Source organism: Ascidiella aspersa, chromosome 4 (genome assembly GCF_963924565.1).
Source record: "Ascidiella aspersa chromosome 4, kaAscAspe10.2, whole genome shotgun sequence".
NCBI lineage: Eukaryota > Metazoa > Chordata > Ascidiacea > Phlebobranchia > Ascidiidae > Ascidiella > Ascidiella aspersa.
The window spans coordinates 30803210-30819809 of NC_139450.1; the positions used below are offsets into that span (position 1 = coordinate 30803210).

At 38.7% G+C, this 16600-nt stretch overlaps 1 protein-coding gene and 1 non-coding gene across 3 annotated transcripts; both read right to left on the bottom strand.

Moving 5' to 3' along the window:
• Window positions 1-1723: 1723 nt before the first annotated feature.
• LOC146157453 (NACHT, LRR and PYD domains-containing protein 3-like) lies at window positions 1724-14877 on the bottom strand. 2 transcript variants are annotated; one of them, XM_083387508.1, is made up of 11 exons: window positions 14641-14877; window positions 13848-13925; window positions 11031-12850; window positions 10492-10659; window positions 8653-8814; window positions 7668-7829; window positions 6463-6639; window positions 5770-5931; window positions 4852-5013; window positions 4226-4387; window positions 1724-2842 (listed from the first exon to the last, which is right to left on the bottom strand). In XM_083387508.1, the coding sequence occupies exons 1-11, from the start codon at window positions 14807-14809 to the stop codon at window positions 2783-2785; spliced, it is 3282 nt and encodes a 1093-aa protein (XP_083243634.1). In that variant the 5' UTR covers window positions 14810-14877; the 3' UTR covers window positions 1724-2782. The 2 variants fall into 2 exon arrangements, with proteins under 2 accessions (XP_083243634.1, XP_083243633.1); XM_083387507.1 differs by lacking the exon at window positions 1724-2842 and having other exon boundaries at window positions 3203-4387.
• Trnaa-ggc (transfer RNA alanine (anticodon GGC)) lies at window positions 4004-4078 on the bottom strand. Its single transcript has one exon. It is a non-coding gene; the product is annotated as a tRNA-Ala (tRNA).
• Window positions 14878-16600: the final 1723 nt, after the last annotated feature.

Genomic DNA, 16600 nt, shown 5'->3' on the forward strand with positions numbered 1-16600 from the left:
AAACGCTACTTATTTGGCCTAATATCCTTGCTTTAACGACCTAATACTAACGATTAAACAATCGTAGGTTCTTAAAGTTGCTTAATTGACATTATATTCCTGCTTTAACGATCTATGATACGATTTTTATCACAACACAGTTTACCCCGCGGCCATGCGGTTATATAGTAATGACCGCGTGTCTCTAAAGGCTCCTTTCGCTTTAGAAGTTAATCTTTAATCTTGCAGCTGCTACCCTCGCCAGCTTACAGCTGAATGGCCATTTCACTGAGGCAAAAGTTTGCTATGGCAGCATGTTTATGCGCCGATACAAGCCAACAGTTAATAACAGTTGCCAAACAAACACTAAGTATACACGAAACGAAATTCCAGGCACCCATGACGAAAACTCAGCTCAACGTTTATAAAGCAAGCTAGATACTGATTAGATTTACACGGTCTTAACTGTGTTTATAGTTGCACATCTTTTAACAGTCAGTGCAATCCAATACATTAAGCAAGAGCTGGTAAGTACAACCTTTCGCCGAGGCGAAACACTGAACGTCTGACAACTGTTTAAATTCTAGCAACTGCAAGCTTGTTGTCTGGCCGGTCCATTCACTGGCCGAAAGGAAAAAGGGAATGTCGCGCTGTTGTAAATGCAGTTGTCCTCGGTCTGTTTCGTCACCGGCAAATGGCGGTATTCATTCAAGTAGTTTGAACACTTGATACCCTCTGTGCTTGAAATTTCACCATCGTTTTGTTCGGTAATTTGCCTGACACTTACACTTGCGAGTATAGCATTTCGAGTTGCAACTAAATTTGTCAGAATTTTTTTTAAACAATTGCGACATAGGGTTTTGTGTTACATTTTCAGTCGACCGCTGCCATGAACTTTAGCCGAAAACTCTGGTATCTTCGTTACGTCATAATGACGTCACCTCTATTGGAATTCAGAAAAATTACTTAAAAATATATTTCTGGAAACTTGCGATTGGTATGATAGCATAATAAACAGTGAGAAGGGAAACCTATATAGGACGCTGACCATTTTTTTTAATTGGAAAGTAGGTGGGATAAAAAAACATTTTTGAACATCAAACTGGCAAAGTTTGAGGGTAAAAGTAAAACCTTGTCGCAATCAGATGCCAGTTTTTTAACTGTGGCAAACATTTCTTCCATTGAATTGTCGGCATCAAAATTAAGACTATTGTTGTTAAAATAGCGTATACTGTATTGCAAAATATTGGCAAACAAGACGTACCAGCATTGGATCGACCAGCAGTAAAGAATTGTTCCACTCTTTTCAAACACATTGATATTTACTGCCTACTTTTCGTTTTAAAAACGAATATCTTCTACGAGGCTCATTACAAGCTGCTAGTGCTAGGTCACAATTGTGAATTGCTGGACAACTTTAACAATGATTCAAGTGACGAAACAATTAATTTAAATTTAGAAAAGGCAAAATCGTCTCCACTATACAGTAGTAGATTCGTACGTTTTAATACCTTTTGCATAAAAATCTAAAACCAAAGGCAAATTCGTGTATCAGTGTAGGATGGCAAAAGTTTGCGCGCTCATGTCTACTATGTATTCACATCGGTTAACAGCAAATTATAAAACAAGCTATGACGTCATTTTTTTAGTTAAAATAAACTGGCTACCCTCAGTTTAAGAACCCGTGATTTGGTTCTTCATGGAATTACGCGTAGATAGGTTTGAATGATAGACTCTTTCGTTCTAATTTTACCACAATAAAATTTAAATATTGACTTTAATAAGGCAAATACTTTTTATTTGATGAATCTGTGGACAGGTAAGGTATTTTTGCACTGCAATTTTACAGCTTTTTCCTGTGGAGCTGTATTTTGTTTATACAGTCGTTTTGTTCAGCGATATAACAGGTTAATTAAGACTACAAAAAAAACGATATCCTGAATGAAAAAAACAAGCATTTGTTATTTCTAAATACATTTAATATTTCAACTTGTAGTTGAAATAGTATGGCATCACGAAATCTAGAACGGGTAAAAATAACATCGCAAAACGCATCATAACAATAACTTGAAATACAGATTACTTGATCTTAGTTCATGCATAATACCGTTAAACAAAAAAATATAAATAATAGTATTACACTAAGTTCGTAGGAAGGATTTATACGTTTTGATTCTTTTATCGGGCTTAAACTTTAAGCACCACGCTATTATATAGGTGGCAAACAAAACAAAGAAATTTGTATTTAACCTTTGCGTTAACTACAGACGAAATTGGACAGATAATAATGTCACCCTCACTTTGTGACAGACTTAGCTTAAAAGCGAACAGTAAACGTGCTTATAGCTAAATAAAAAAAACTCACTAAAGCGACAACTTAAACTACAGTATGAAATCTTAAAAAAATCGATAAAAAAGATATGTGGGTCATCACAGTGTGGGAATGTGAAAATAAATGCAACCTTGAAGGTCAATATAGGCAAGGTGGTGGAACGAACATGGCCTTTAAAAGGCTCATTTAGAATGTATAATTGAAAATTTGCAACTGTTGGTCTGCATTATTTCATAAATAAAGTTTGACTCGTGAAGCAATTTCGTAGAACGCGTAAAAATAAAAAAAAGTTGTTGTATTTTGTGACCAGTGGTGTAGGTGTAGGTAATAAGCTGCATTTACGAGCTCAGCAAAAACAAATTCCTTATATTTTGTGACCGTTGGTGTATGTAATTCCGTACAGCTGCATGTAGAGCTATACAAGTTTATTGTCAACAGGGGTGGCAGTAGTCGTGATCAAAATGTTTTTGTTTATTTTTCTATGGTCGAAAGATCCAGTTTTCCTTGCCACTTGATGCCGCTAACAAAGCACTGTTGAAAACATAAAATTTTAATATTAAAGAAACTTAATAATGATAAAGCACAGTGAAAAAATAATATTAAACCGTTGCAGGACTATCTGCCAATGAAACTAACCTGTACCACAGAAATGGCTGTGCTTAAATAAATTTATACAAAATACTTCAAAGTACTGATTGCAACGCTTAAAAACAAGTAATTCGTAACTAAGTTTAACGTTCATAAACCTTGCTAATTGCAAGTTTTCAAACCTTAACCGTTTGTAAAACCAACAAGTGAGTTTTTAATTCACCAAAGGCCTATATAGTTCTTGTCACTTACAAACGTACTACATTGGAATGCTTAAAAAAAACAAGGCATAAGTCTGTCGGAATAGGTAATAAATTCATTGATATAAAGCCTAAATAGCCAACATAAAGCCTGAAACTGTAGGAAGATGTTATGGGACAGTCGGGGACCTGACACGGGCGCTTTGGTGACGTTTGGACACTCTAGTTTGAATGACGCCGCTAGGGCGCCGCTGTTTAGGCACTGTATTTTTTGTCCTGCTTTGCAAATTGTTGTTATATATATAAATTATAATGTTTTAAAAATATATATATATTTAAAAAAATAGTTCTAATATATTAAAATATGATATATTTAAAACACGCCTTGGTAATATTGGCAAACTAAACGACAATAACTCGGCCGCCGTTTGACTTGATTAGGTCGTCTATTGCAGTATTTTAATACTGTTAGATATTTTAAAATTGGTTCTAAGAATAATTTCTTCAAAATTTAGGGATATTTGAGAAGTAAAACGAAAATATGGCTCTTGTCAATTAAATTTGAACTTATAAGAAAGATTTTAAGTTTTTTCCCTTTCAAAAAGTTCAGTAATGAGAATTGCGTCGCCAAAGATTCGCTGTTATACTTTCATAGGCTACTTACGCTTAATATTTGGTCATTGGTGGGCTTAGAAAATGGATTAGGGTTGAAATGATTAGGAGAGAATAATGTATTCAATGAAACATGAACACAAATGTGTGTTAATAACTGAGATCTAGCCCTTCTGAAGTTGCTTTTTGACCAACGATTACGGCTTACGTATAATTAGTACACCGAAAGCCCTTACGGACTCACCAAATCTGTTGATCTATGATGCAAGCAGGGCAGGCTAGAAAAACAACTAGCCTGCAGTGAGGTTCGAACTCACGACCTCCGGTCAAGCCGGGACCGTCGCTCTACCAACTGAGCTATGCAGGCTCAGAGAGCAGCGGTTGTTTCTCGACTCGCTTCCTTTCGGCGGGTTTACGGCTTGTTTCGATTTACATGGTATTACGACTATTAGGTATTAGTCATATTTTGGTTTAATTTCGAACTGTGTTTTATTGTGACGTTGATGCTGTTTACCTGTTGCTCACTGTTCTGCGGACGAGTGTTGAATTTTCTCACTATGCCCGCTTTAAGATCGCACTGGCACAAATGCAGGTTTTCAACCTTTTGAAGGTTGTCAAACAAAATAGAGGCATCCTCTTGGCAGATTTGATTCATCGACAAATCTAGTGATTCCATCTGGAAAGCATATCGTGACATCTTTTTGCTTTGAAGAAGCAATACAAAAATGCTGTGTTCACTTTCAATGTGACCCGCGCAGAAGAAAACCAACAGTGCAAAATTTAATGAATATTTACACTGCTTGGTAAAACAAAGACTATACAACGCAAAAATATTCTTTAAAATAGCAGAAATGTTTCATATATTTCCCGCACAAAACAGGCAGTGTCAGTTATACATTAACTACAAAAAGGCCGAATATTCTTGTAAAAATTAAAAAATGCAAAATCGCCTTTTAAAGTAAACAGCTCACACTAAGCAAAACAATTAAAATACACAAGGAAAAATTTTCTGTTAATTTTTACCAATGATATATGTTTTGCTAACTTGAGAAAAAACTGATGAAAAAAGTAGCGTTACATTTATGAGCTCTCCTTTGTGGAAATACCCTATAGCGGAAATACCCTATACGAAACACTTACAGGGCTTTTCAGTTTGTCAAAGGGATTCTTTTTGTCGAACAAGCGACCGCCTTCCACCCCGCAGTTTGACATCTCTAGTTTCTTTATTTTGCCGACACACTTGAGCAAAGCCTTTCCTCCCTCTGATTCGATTCGGTTGTTGCTGATGCTCAACAGCTCCATCTAGCGAGAGTATGCGAAAACAACATTACACCTTCGTCGAAACACGGAAATACTTAAGAGTGACAAATCATCTTCTGATAAGGTGCCAAGCGTTATTTAACGATACTGCTTTTCGGTTCTTAGTGTGACATAACAACTGCAGCAAAATAATATTAAATTAATGGATGATCTTAAGACTGTTTATAAAAACAGGTATAAAACATAAAATAATTTCTTAAAATTTGACAGAAATATATATTTCGCCTTATTAATACTTAATAGGCATCATCAGATTCTGCACAAAAAGCAAACATTTATAAAATGGCAGTTAAAATGTATAAATTAATGAAGTTTTATTTTAACTTAGCCTTCTGTCGAATGTTTTTTGGCAAGGGTATATAACAAAAACAGTGTTAAATTTACCTTAATGTTTTATCTACAATAAAAATTATAATAGAATAAGACGTCTCGACGAAAGCAAATAATTCAGCTCTTGAACTCTATTGCGTGTATTTGCATCAAATTGTAAAAACTTTTAATTTAAAGATACGTGGGTTGCATGCTCTGGTTCAACGCCTGAGCCGTCCCTGTTGTTGACACGCATACATTCACTCCTTCGCGTCAATCCACACTTTAAAGAACAAATAAACGTGACACACCTTTCGCCCTTCGAGCAAACCTGTCGTCGATATACTAAAATTAGATTGAAGGTGGGTGTATATTAGAAGCCGCAAAATTCCTATTGAAAAGGTCTGCGGTACGATCCTATTTGCATACCGGTTTCTTAAGCTTCGCGAGAGATTTGCTCAGTTTCTGCGCTCCTCTGGTCGTCACGGCGCAGTGGTCGATTTCCAAACTTTTGACGAAAGTCAGCGCCTTGGCCAAACTGGACGCTGCCTCGTCTCCGCAACTGTTGTACTTCAGACTCAGTCGGTTCATCTGGAACAAATATACGTTTTTACAACCTGTGCCTTCTTACTATGTTGAAAATGAATAGAGAGTTATTCGAAACGTTCAAAATGATACCTATTCCTGTATGGGCTTTGATATTCTTATTATGTCTTACTACAACCTCAACCAATTATTCCAAAAAGTATATCTACGTTCGATAACCGGAAACTGACTCGGGACAAAACAGTTTTCGAGTTTTCGTGCTTCTAAAAAAATTGAAGAATAGTGCGGAAACGGCAATATTTTTTATAGTGGTATTGCGATAGTGCCCAGGTGCTTGGCGCAATTAGGGATTGGAGGCTGGAAATAATATGTTTTACAAACAACAAAGCTTAATGGGTATTACAACTTTAACTTGTACACCAAAAGCCTTCACCGAATCAAAAACAACTACCCTGTGGTGAGGTTCGAACTCACGACCTCTGGTCATACCGGGACCATCGCTCTACCAACTGAGCTGTGTGTGCATCTTTTCATAGAACTTTAAGTTCTTAATTTAAACCAAATCTGTAAAATCACCATGAACTCTTTGTCTTTTTGGCCGGCGAGAACCTTGGCAATCATCTCAATCCCGTCATCCCCGATATCACAATCGTCCAGAACCAGTTCGTTGACCTTTCCCATTCCAGGGGCGAGGTATTTTGCGCCCTGTGTGCCTATCGGGTTGCAATCCAATTCCAATTTCTCCATCCGATTCTACAAGAGGACGAATAACGACGCGCTTATTTTGGCAAAGTTTAAGGTTTTGTAACACGTAGAGATGTTAACAAAAAGTGCAACAAATTGTGAACCACGGCTTTGATTGAAATATATGCAAGGTTTAGGTCATTTAATCTAAGTTACGTAAAGTATAAAAAACCCAGCAACTCCTTATTGAAATATCTAAATATTAAAAAATCAACGTTTTACTTATTCAATATTCATATATTTTTCATAAAATTTCGAACATGGTGTAACTTGACTCTGTAAAATAGAAGACGTCAGGCTGGAGTGAACCGCTTTTATTTACAGGTTCGGGTTCGGTTAAGGTTCAGGTACTTTCAAATTATTCGGTTCAGTTCCGGTGAGGCTCCTTAAAATCTTATAAATACCGTTTCAGGTTCGGTTACGGTTCGGCTCCTTAAAATCTTACAAAAAAAACGGTTCTGGTTCGGTTACGGTTCGGACAAAATTGACCCAAAACCGGTTCATAATGTTCCGGTTCGGTTCCGGTTCGACTCCCTGATACAAAGATATAAAGTTCTATTAATTATTGTCAGTGTTGTAATGACTTAATTCAATGACTTGATTTAAGTGCACTTAAGACACTGTTTTAAATAAGTTGGGCCTGACTCAAGTCTTTTTGGACAATATGACTTTACTTGACTTAAGTCTTTTGACAGTGACTTCAGTTAAAATAAAGCGCTTTCATTAAGCATTTTTCATTACAAAATTGGGCTATTTATCTAAAGTTTTGTACGTAAAACAATTTTCTAGCTATATATTGTGTTTAGTGTTAATTTTCAGTTAAACTACTGCTCATAATCGGACAAGTTCCCAATTCTCATAGTTTAACGTTTAATTTTTATTACAAGGACTTGACTTTTAGTTGACTTCGCTTTAATTATGACTTGACTGGGACCCAACTTCTTTAAAAGATGACTTAACTCGGATTTAACTTGACTCAAAATGACTTGTTTACAACACTGATTATTCTACTTCAACTTGTTGTTTTGTTATATTACCCGCAGTGGTAATTTTTCCAGCGCTTTTCCCAATGGCTCCATATCTTTGGCACTCAGTTCGCACACGGCCAAGATGAGAGTTCTGATATTGCCCAGGCATTTTGATAGATCCTTGACTTCTTTGAATCCAAACTGGTTTCGTTTCAAGTGCAGGCGTTCAAGCTGTAACAAAAACTTAATGTAAAACCAGCAGGACTCGCTTAAATTGTTTGTAAAGCAAAATCGCCCCTAAAGGTTATTGGTTTTACAATAGTTATTTATAAATTTTCATTGTACAGCTCAAAAGGGAGCGACCGCCTACTGAAATATTAAACACGTAAGGCATAAAAGACGTAGCCTTGGTTCACTGACTATCTACAGGTTTAGTTTGGGAATAAAGTTTTGAAATATATTTAGATGACGAATCGAGCTGGTGTTTTGCAAAAGTTTGATCATATTTTGTTTAAAAGGTAGAGTTTGCAGATATGTTATGCCTTTCTGAATCTTAACGACAAGAACAAATACGTTCGAAATCCTTATCGCCTTTACGAAAAACTCGGACGCCGACAAACAGAGTTGGACAACTAGATTTATTTTAGCTTTTAAAAATTAGTTAAGATTCGAAATAAAATTAGATCATTTCAGTTTTTTAAACTAGATTCGAATTCGAATTAGGTTATCTTAGTTCTCTCAAATTAGATTAGGATTAGAATTACTAAATTCTTAAAAAACTTAAAAAAAAAAACTAAAATTTGAACTAGAATTACATTTAATCAAAGTAGCATTTTTGGTAAAATCCAAATTAGATTATAACTATAGGATTAGAGCACACAAGCAGTTCACAAATTAGGTTAGAATTAGAATTAGCCGCATTTTGCCCTAATTTATGGAATTAGAAAACTAGAATTATCTAGTTGTCCAAGTCTATCTACAAGGGCGGCACAAACGACACGCTCAAATAACTCTAGAATTCGACTGATACAAGTGCAACCTTGCGACAATTTACCGGTTCGCTGAGTTGGCCACAGGCTTCAGCGACGTGCAAGCAGCCCTCCGTTGACATGCCGGTTTGGCGCAAACCCACTCGTTTTGCATTGTGGAGACCAGAAGCGATCGCTTTGAAGCCAAGCTCGTCTATATGCTGGTCGGTGATGATCAAGCGTTCCAACTGTAAGGGTTACAACAACGTATTTAACGGATTTTAAGCCGGCGCCGACCCAGGATTTTTGTTAGGGGATGGGGCATGAATTATTTTATCCGACGTGACGTCAAAAAGTTACGTCAAAGCGCGTGACATCACAAAAGCAAGCGCCCCTCCTACCCTTTGCTGTGGCAAGGGGGGCAAAAGTGCCCTTTTCATGAAAAATGTTTTCTACGGAAAGCTACAGCAAAATGCAAAAAAATTCGTAAAATGACATGGTTGACATTTGTTAAAACATTTTTGGTATCATTTTAAGCCAATCTAGAGGGCGTGGCCGCAAAATTTTTTCCGGGGGAGTACACCCGGAACCCCAAATATTTCGGGTCGCTACGCCTGTCTGCTGTCTATGTTGCCCTTACCAAAAATGTCGCCCCCCTTGCCCTTAAATCGCACCGACGTCCCTGCTTATCGTCTGAATAAGACATAAACCTGTCGGAATTAGTCCTAAATTCATCGGAATACGGTCTAACTTTATCGAAATTAGACCCAAATGGCCAAAATAGCGCCCGAACCTGTGGGTAGAGGGTATGGGACGATCGGGGGCCATCGGTCTGGTATCGGCCGGTTTGGTGACTACGTTTGGACGCCCTAGTCTGACCGGCGCCGTCAGGGAGCCGCTGTTTTCGCACCGGATTTTTGACGGATTTAGGACTTATTCCGATTTAGACGGTGCTAATACTATTAGGTATAATAACTATTTTGGCCTTATCCGAACTGTGTTTTATTCTGACGTTGGTGTTGTTCTTATCTCGGTCTTATGGCTGGAGTCCGATTCAGGTTGCCAAAACAAAATCGAAAGTGTGATGAGACGAAGTCAAAATGGGCTACGTCTTGAGTAGACAATAGACATATACCAATTTAATCAAAACGCGAAAAGTTTGTTCGTTTACTTAAAATAGGCAAAAAATACAATTTGGCATTCGCCCAAGATTGTAGACAAGGTCCCTTGCGAAGTCATTTGCAAAATAACTCAAATCTAAACTAAGTATACTTTCGTTTTCAACTTGTCAGACATCAGTAAAAGTCTTCTTTAAAATGGAAATACATGTCATTGGACTTCTAAAAAAGCTTTACGCACCTAATTTAAATAAATTATTTTGATTGCAATAATATTTCGGACAAAAACGGTACGTTTACCAATTGCAATCAGTTTTTGTTTAATCATTTTATGAGCAACATCGGTGTCAACAAACGAATATAAAGCACTTAAGGTCAGTAAATCCTTCACAATTAACTCTTGAAATACCTATAGGCTACAGTTTAGCCAAGTTAATATCCAATGATTTAGATATTCAAGCCACTTGCAAAACCTAATTTTGTAGAGTACTTGGCTGATGTATGCCTACATTATTACAGAGCATACCACCAAAATGCTATAGATGTGCGTTTGTATAAACGCCCCTGTTATTAAACTATAAAAAGGTTGGATGACTATAAAAAATTAGAGGCTTGACTAAGGCTCAAGTCATTTCAAAATGGCTTGTTTACAACACTGGTGCTTTGCACTGATGAAGTTACAACTAGCTTTAATGTCATGCTGTTATGGATTCAGTTAAGTGGTGTAAAAGCTATCCTTTACATTGTCGAAAAGTGGATTTATAGCCGTACAGTTGCAATAAATGAATTTAATTTTAACTGCCTTACCTTGTCATTTCGCCTACGAACGCTTTCCATGACCGTTTCAATCTGAAAAGTTGAGATTTTGCAGTTTTGAAGAGCCAAGTGCTGACATCCTACGATCAGCGCTGGCAGCCTTTTTACCACTTCGTCCGTCAAAGGAAAATCGCCGAGAAATAGAAGATCCACTTTCAGCTGTGAACGCATTTCGAATTGAAACCGACATGGTATATAATGCTATAGGATATATGGGTAGTGGCCAATTTTGCTTTTGAGGCCCGTTTTATGAAACTTCTGTACTTGATAAATGACCTATTAAAAAAAGATTTGACAATATTGAGTTTCTAACAAAATGTTTTTCATTGGACTTTTTTCGGTTATTAGATTATTAAGCACCCCAGGCTTTTTGATAAAGTATGAATTTACGGACCAGTACCGCGGATCGGTGTTTGTCGACCAATATCTTAAACCACATATTCGCATCATGTTTTTAACGCTAAAAATAAACTTTGATCGCGACGCTTGTTCAACCCAAACGAAGTTATCCACGACTTTTAAAAGCTTACCGACTTGTTCACCAGCATTGCAGTCGTGACGTCATCCAGGAGCCGCTCCAGGCCGTCCTGGCGCCACTTGGCCACGCGTCTGATCTCCATGCGGTGCAGCTTGGGCGACTTGAGCAGCATCCGTCCAAAACTGGACACGTCATTGGGCAGGAAGGTGCCATCCAGAATCAGACGCTCTGGGAAAAAACGCATCAGCCTAGCAGTGACCTCGTCGTCAGCTGACTCGTACGCCCAGGAGGAAATAGTGATTATTGAGTTGCGGGATTTCTCCGCCAACTTGCCGGCCATTTCCAGGAGGGCTTTCTTCTTTTTTCGCTGAACCTCGTCGCTCTGAATTGCGTCTAGAAAGAACTTGAAGTCCTTGAGACGTGCAAAGCTGTAGCCGTTGCATATGCCGAAGGCGAAGCGCAGCACAACTTCCAGCCTACCGTCTTTCATATGCGCCTTTAGAGCCCTGTTTAACTGTCCAAGATCGGCGAAGACCATTAAGTGAAGGGCGGCGAAGAACTCCTGCCAGGTGAGATGGGAGAAGTTGCTGGTTTTGCCCAGGCCGTAGCCGCCGTCCATGATGCGCACACGGCGCGTTAGGCGCGAGTTCTTAGTGTCGAGAAATAGCTTGGTTGTGGCCGCAGAGACGCCATACTCGTCAATGTCGCTGTCGCTAAATACCACGCGTCGAGGTTCCGAGGTAAGGCCGGCATAGGCGAGACGCGAGATGCCAGATAAGCAACACTGCGATCTGTCGTCCGAGTTCTCTTCCCTTATCTTGATCAGCATCCGTTGGAGACAGTTCAGCATCACTTCAGTCATTGTGGTTATGCTTCTTACCTCTCCAGAGGCAATATCCTCGCTCAAGCAGTGGGCTGTTAGGATACAGTTGACTGGTACAAAGCAGAGTGCAGATAGTCCTGGCTGTTTTTTTAGCAGCTTCCAGACCTCGGTGAAGTGCTCGCCAGCGACCTGTTTAGCCAAGCTCTCCTGTGAGCTCTTACTCAGGCCCAGCACCTTTACGATAAAGGCGGGCGCGAAGTTGCGCCACATGTTCATGAGCACGCGAGGTCGCGAAGTTATCAGCTTATAGGCGTCTGGCCACAGGTCGCCGTTTAAAAGAGCTAACATCCAAACTCCAGCAGAACGCTTAGCGTCGGGGTCCAGCTTCTTACCACGCTCGTAGTTTAGCTCGCACAGATTCGCGCCTGCTTCGTCCAGGCCGTCAAATACCAGAAGCACACTGGACTGATTAATAACGCGAAACACCTTAAACTGGACGCCTGGGTTAAGCCCAACAGACAGCTGCAGAAACTCGTAAAAAGTGACTTTGGACGCGAAGTCGATAGCGCGTACGGCCAGGTAAAATATAAACTGCACGCCTAGCAGCAGCACCTTGTCCAGCACCTCTCTTACCAGCATCTTGCTCAAGGTAGTCTTGCCGATTCCGGCTTGGCCAACCGCCGACACGCAGCGCCTTTGCTTTCGCGCCGCCTCGCCGTCAAAGACCTGCCGCTTGTCAGCTGATTCAGCGGCTGATTTGAACAGCTGGTCCATCTTAATGTCCACTTTGGTCGTCTGCTCGTAGAACTCCTGACAGCGTTCGTAATGGACCTCGCTGGGGTCCTCGAAAAGGCCCCAACGCTGTTTGCGTTCGTCATCGGTTTCAAATTCGACCTCGTTGACACCCTGCATCACTTGTAAAGACACGGGGTCAATCGCCTTTTCTGTCTCGCACAGAGCCGGGATTTTGGTCACCTCTTCCGCTATTTCCCTCAGCTGAAGCTGCAGTTGCTCAAGCATATTATGGTGATCCATGCGTGGACGTTTTCCTAAAAAAACAGACTTGACGCTTGGGGCGGAATCGAAATGATCAGATCTTATTTATCCACCCTTTTTATCCTTATTTATCCACCTTTTATCAAGTCGTATAACTGTAAAAAAACATAGGTATAGAAATATTTTTGTAGCGGTTACGCGGTAAAGGTCCCTCCAAAAAGAAAGTGTCAGCCTGATAAAATAACCTTGAAACAGGATATTGTTACCCTCGACACAAATTTGTCTGCCGTCAGAGTAGTTATGCTTCTAAACTCAGGTTTTTACCAACAAACTACAAGCACGCGACAATTGTTTTTCGCTCATGACAAATCTATCACAGATTGCTTAAATTTATTGTACTTCATTCAAGTTCCACATTTGACTACAAACACCGGTGACAATAGTAAGTGTATTTAAAAAAGTATGGCTATTTTTTTCTCGTCAGGGTATAACGTTATTTAGCCCTTTCTGTATCTGCCAGTACTTTACTCACAAATGATTTTGCAATATGTTTAAAGTTTTAGTAAAAAACAATAATCTATAATAAGGACAAACGTGCCCTTGAGCGTTAACAGGTTTGTTTTAGCCAAGTGAGAATAGGTTTCGAACTGTGTACAATCCAAAATGGAAACCATTCAGTTGTCTGCCGTTTATACTTTACAGACACTGACATACTACGCCTCAATCAGCAGTTTTAGCTTAACAATATCAAAATTCAATTAACAAAGTTTATTAAAGATTTGAAGCAATTAAAGAATGAAACTGTCTGCAACTGAAAACTGAATACATGTCCCTTACCCTTTACCAACTGTTTTAAATGTATCTTAAACATCGCTTGAAACTAGCTTGGTTTGACTGGTATGAGAACACAATGAGTGTTCGACTATTTGTGGGCGCATTTCTGTGAAAACGTGACGCTCATTCGATACAGCAAATATGGCTTTACAAATAGTCACGTGCGCATTACTTCATTGTCAAAGAAGTTGGTAGCGTGTTGAGAATCTCTCTTACCTTTTAGCTCGGCGAGTGAAGGAAAACGACCCTCAAAGAACTTTGCAGCAAGTTGGTAAAATTCCTCTGGGGTTCTTCCTGGTAACACAAAACGACAACCAATTCACCACTTAGTACAGTGATTCCCAAACTAAATGCCGCTAGACTATACATTGTCAAGTGTGACGCGAAACTTTGTGATTTTGGAAATTAGGTTATTTGTATTACCAATGGGCATACATGCAAGCATTTTCGACTTAAATAGGCTCTATCCATTACAATTTAATAATATTGAGAAATTTACATACATTTTATCGTGTGGTAAAGGCGGTTGTAAAATTCTATATTGTTGTTATGGTAAAAGTGTGCCGCCAAATAGTTAAGATATTTTTAGTGTGCCGCGAGCTAAAAAAGTTTGAGAACCACTGAGTCTTAGTAACATATTTCAATAATTGCTTCTATTGTTCCTATGCATTTATTATTATCAGCTTTACTGATAAAAGTAAATCACATATTACAATTGAAATGTTTGGTCGGCAAGCAGTAAGATATGTCCGATAAGGATTAAAGTTGGTACTAAGTTGTAATATCGGCATCCATCCGATGACAGGGTGTGATCGGTGCTAAACGAAAGTATTTTTGTAAAATGGACCTTTCAAAAAATAAAAAAGTTTTTTTTTTAATTTTTTCATACATTTTTTGCACCAATTTATTTGGCTTTTCCGCTGATTTTTGGCCGACATAGCATTCTGCCATGCATGATGTATGAGACAAGATTATTTATTATATGAAAAAAGCGTCGCACATAAATCACCTGGTTTAGCTTTAAGCCAAGCCTTGGCCAGGTCATATTTCTCCTCTGCAGAATTGAAATGCTTTTGTATCGAATCTTCCTCGACCCCAGCTCTTCTCACTAGTTCTCTGCATTCGTCCACATGCAAGACATCTATGACTTTGTACACCAAATCGCTAGAAAACGACATTTTTCGCCTTAGGACAATTTACCAGCTACTAACACTGACAACAGTGTTGTCGTCTTACGACGCTGTTGTCCACGTATCTATAAAAAAACAAATATTCGATGACCCTTAGGAATTTTCAAGTAAAAGCGACGGTTCGTTATGCATTTTAGTTATATTATATAACAAAATTTCCGATTGAAATTTAAAGATAACCTTGAGGTTGTAAGCTACGTCTGAAACCCGTATTGCGGTAAAAGTTTCAATATTTATTTTCAAGGTACCAGCCTATTTACTTTATATTTACGCGACTAAAACGGTTTTAACATTTTATAAAATAGTCCAAAATTTGGTGGCTAAAGAGCAGGGGTTCTTAAACTGGGGTCCATGGACCCCTTGAGGTCCGCGAACTAGTTTTAGGGGGTCCATGAAGGCCTATTTAAAATATTAGTGTATATTTAAGAAGTAATCTTTTTTTAAAGAAAACTGTTTGATTAAAAATAAAACGGTTTTGCGCTGCAGATTTATAAAGTCCATTTGTACTGTGACGTCAATTTATGATGTCATTTTGGATCTTTTTTGCCGACCGTGGTCCACGCTAGGTTAAAACAAATTTTAGGGGTCCGCGGCAAAAAAAGTTTAAGAACCCCTGCATTAGAGTTACAAACAAGTTATTTCAAAAAATAACAAATCAAATATTACGTGCAAAACTTGAGATTAGTAGCTCAATTTTATAATGAAATGTTAAATGAAAACATTTAATTTTAACCCAATAGTTTGACTTAATGACTTGGGTCCAATAAAGTCATTTTACCAAAACAAATTAAGTCAAGTCCATTTATTTGAAAACAGTGAATTAAGTCATTACAACACTGCTATACTCATGACATAACTAGCAAAAATATGTCATGAAATGCTCTTTTACAGTACTCAAATGTAATTAACTGTGCTCAAATGAGTTTTATCACTGCTCTTAGCTGCACAGATTCGTGTCTGTTTTCCGTTGAGCTTGTCAGTGATCAAAATGGAAGCACTTGACTCTCTAACCTTGGGTAAAACCAGGCGGACCTAAAACAGACTAAGCCTAACTGGCGAAACGCCGAACGTGCAACTCCAAGCCTACGCTAACCCTCTTCCTGCTAATTGCGCCCACCGTTATGACTTCCGGCTGCTGCTGCTGCTGCTGCTGCTGCATCTTGGGTAAAACCAGGCGAACCTAAAATAGACTAAGCTTAACCGGCTAAACGCCGAACGTGCAATTTCCAGCCTACGCTAACCCTCTTTCTGCTGATTGCGCCCACCGTTATGACTTCCTGCTGCTGCTGCAATTCCATGTAAACCAGTCCAACAAGCAGTCACGTCTGGTTTTATGAAATTACTGTCATCCGTCAAGTGTGTCTGGCTGCTGTCAACATGTGTGCTACTACTACACCTAAAGACATTGTTTAAAAACTTTTTTAGGATGTAATACAAACCAGAAACAGTAAACTATAACACTGATGTTCGGTAGTTGCTAGCGCTGCGTATTGGAAGTGCTGCAGCCAGGGGCGGAACCACCTTTTTTCATTGAGGGAGGCATGAACATTTTTGGGGATGACGTCAAAAATTTACGTTATGGCGTAGCGTCATAAAACAATTAATCTTAAAACCACAGTTTGTTGTCGAGTTAACTCATGCGCAAATTGCAACTGAATCCAGTCAAAATCGAGAAAAAAATTGGTAAAACATTCAATTTAGTGGGTTAGGTGACTCATTACGAAAACAAAAGATTTATATAGTGCTCGAAATAACTGCATTTATAGTTAATTTAAAAAA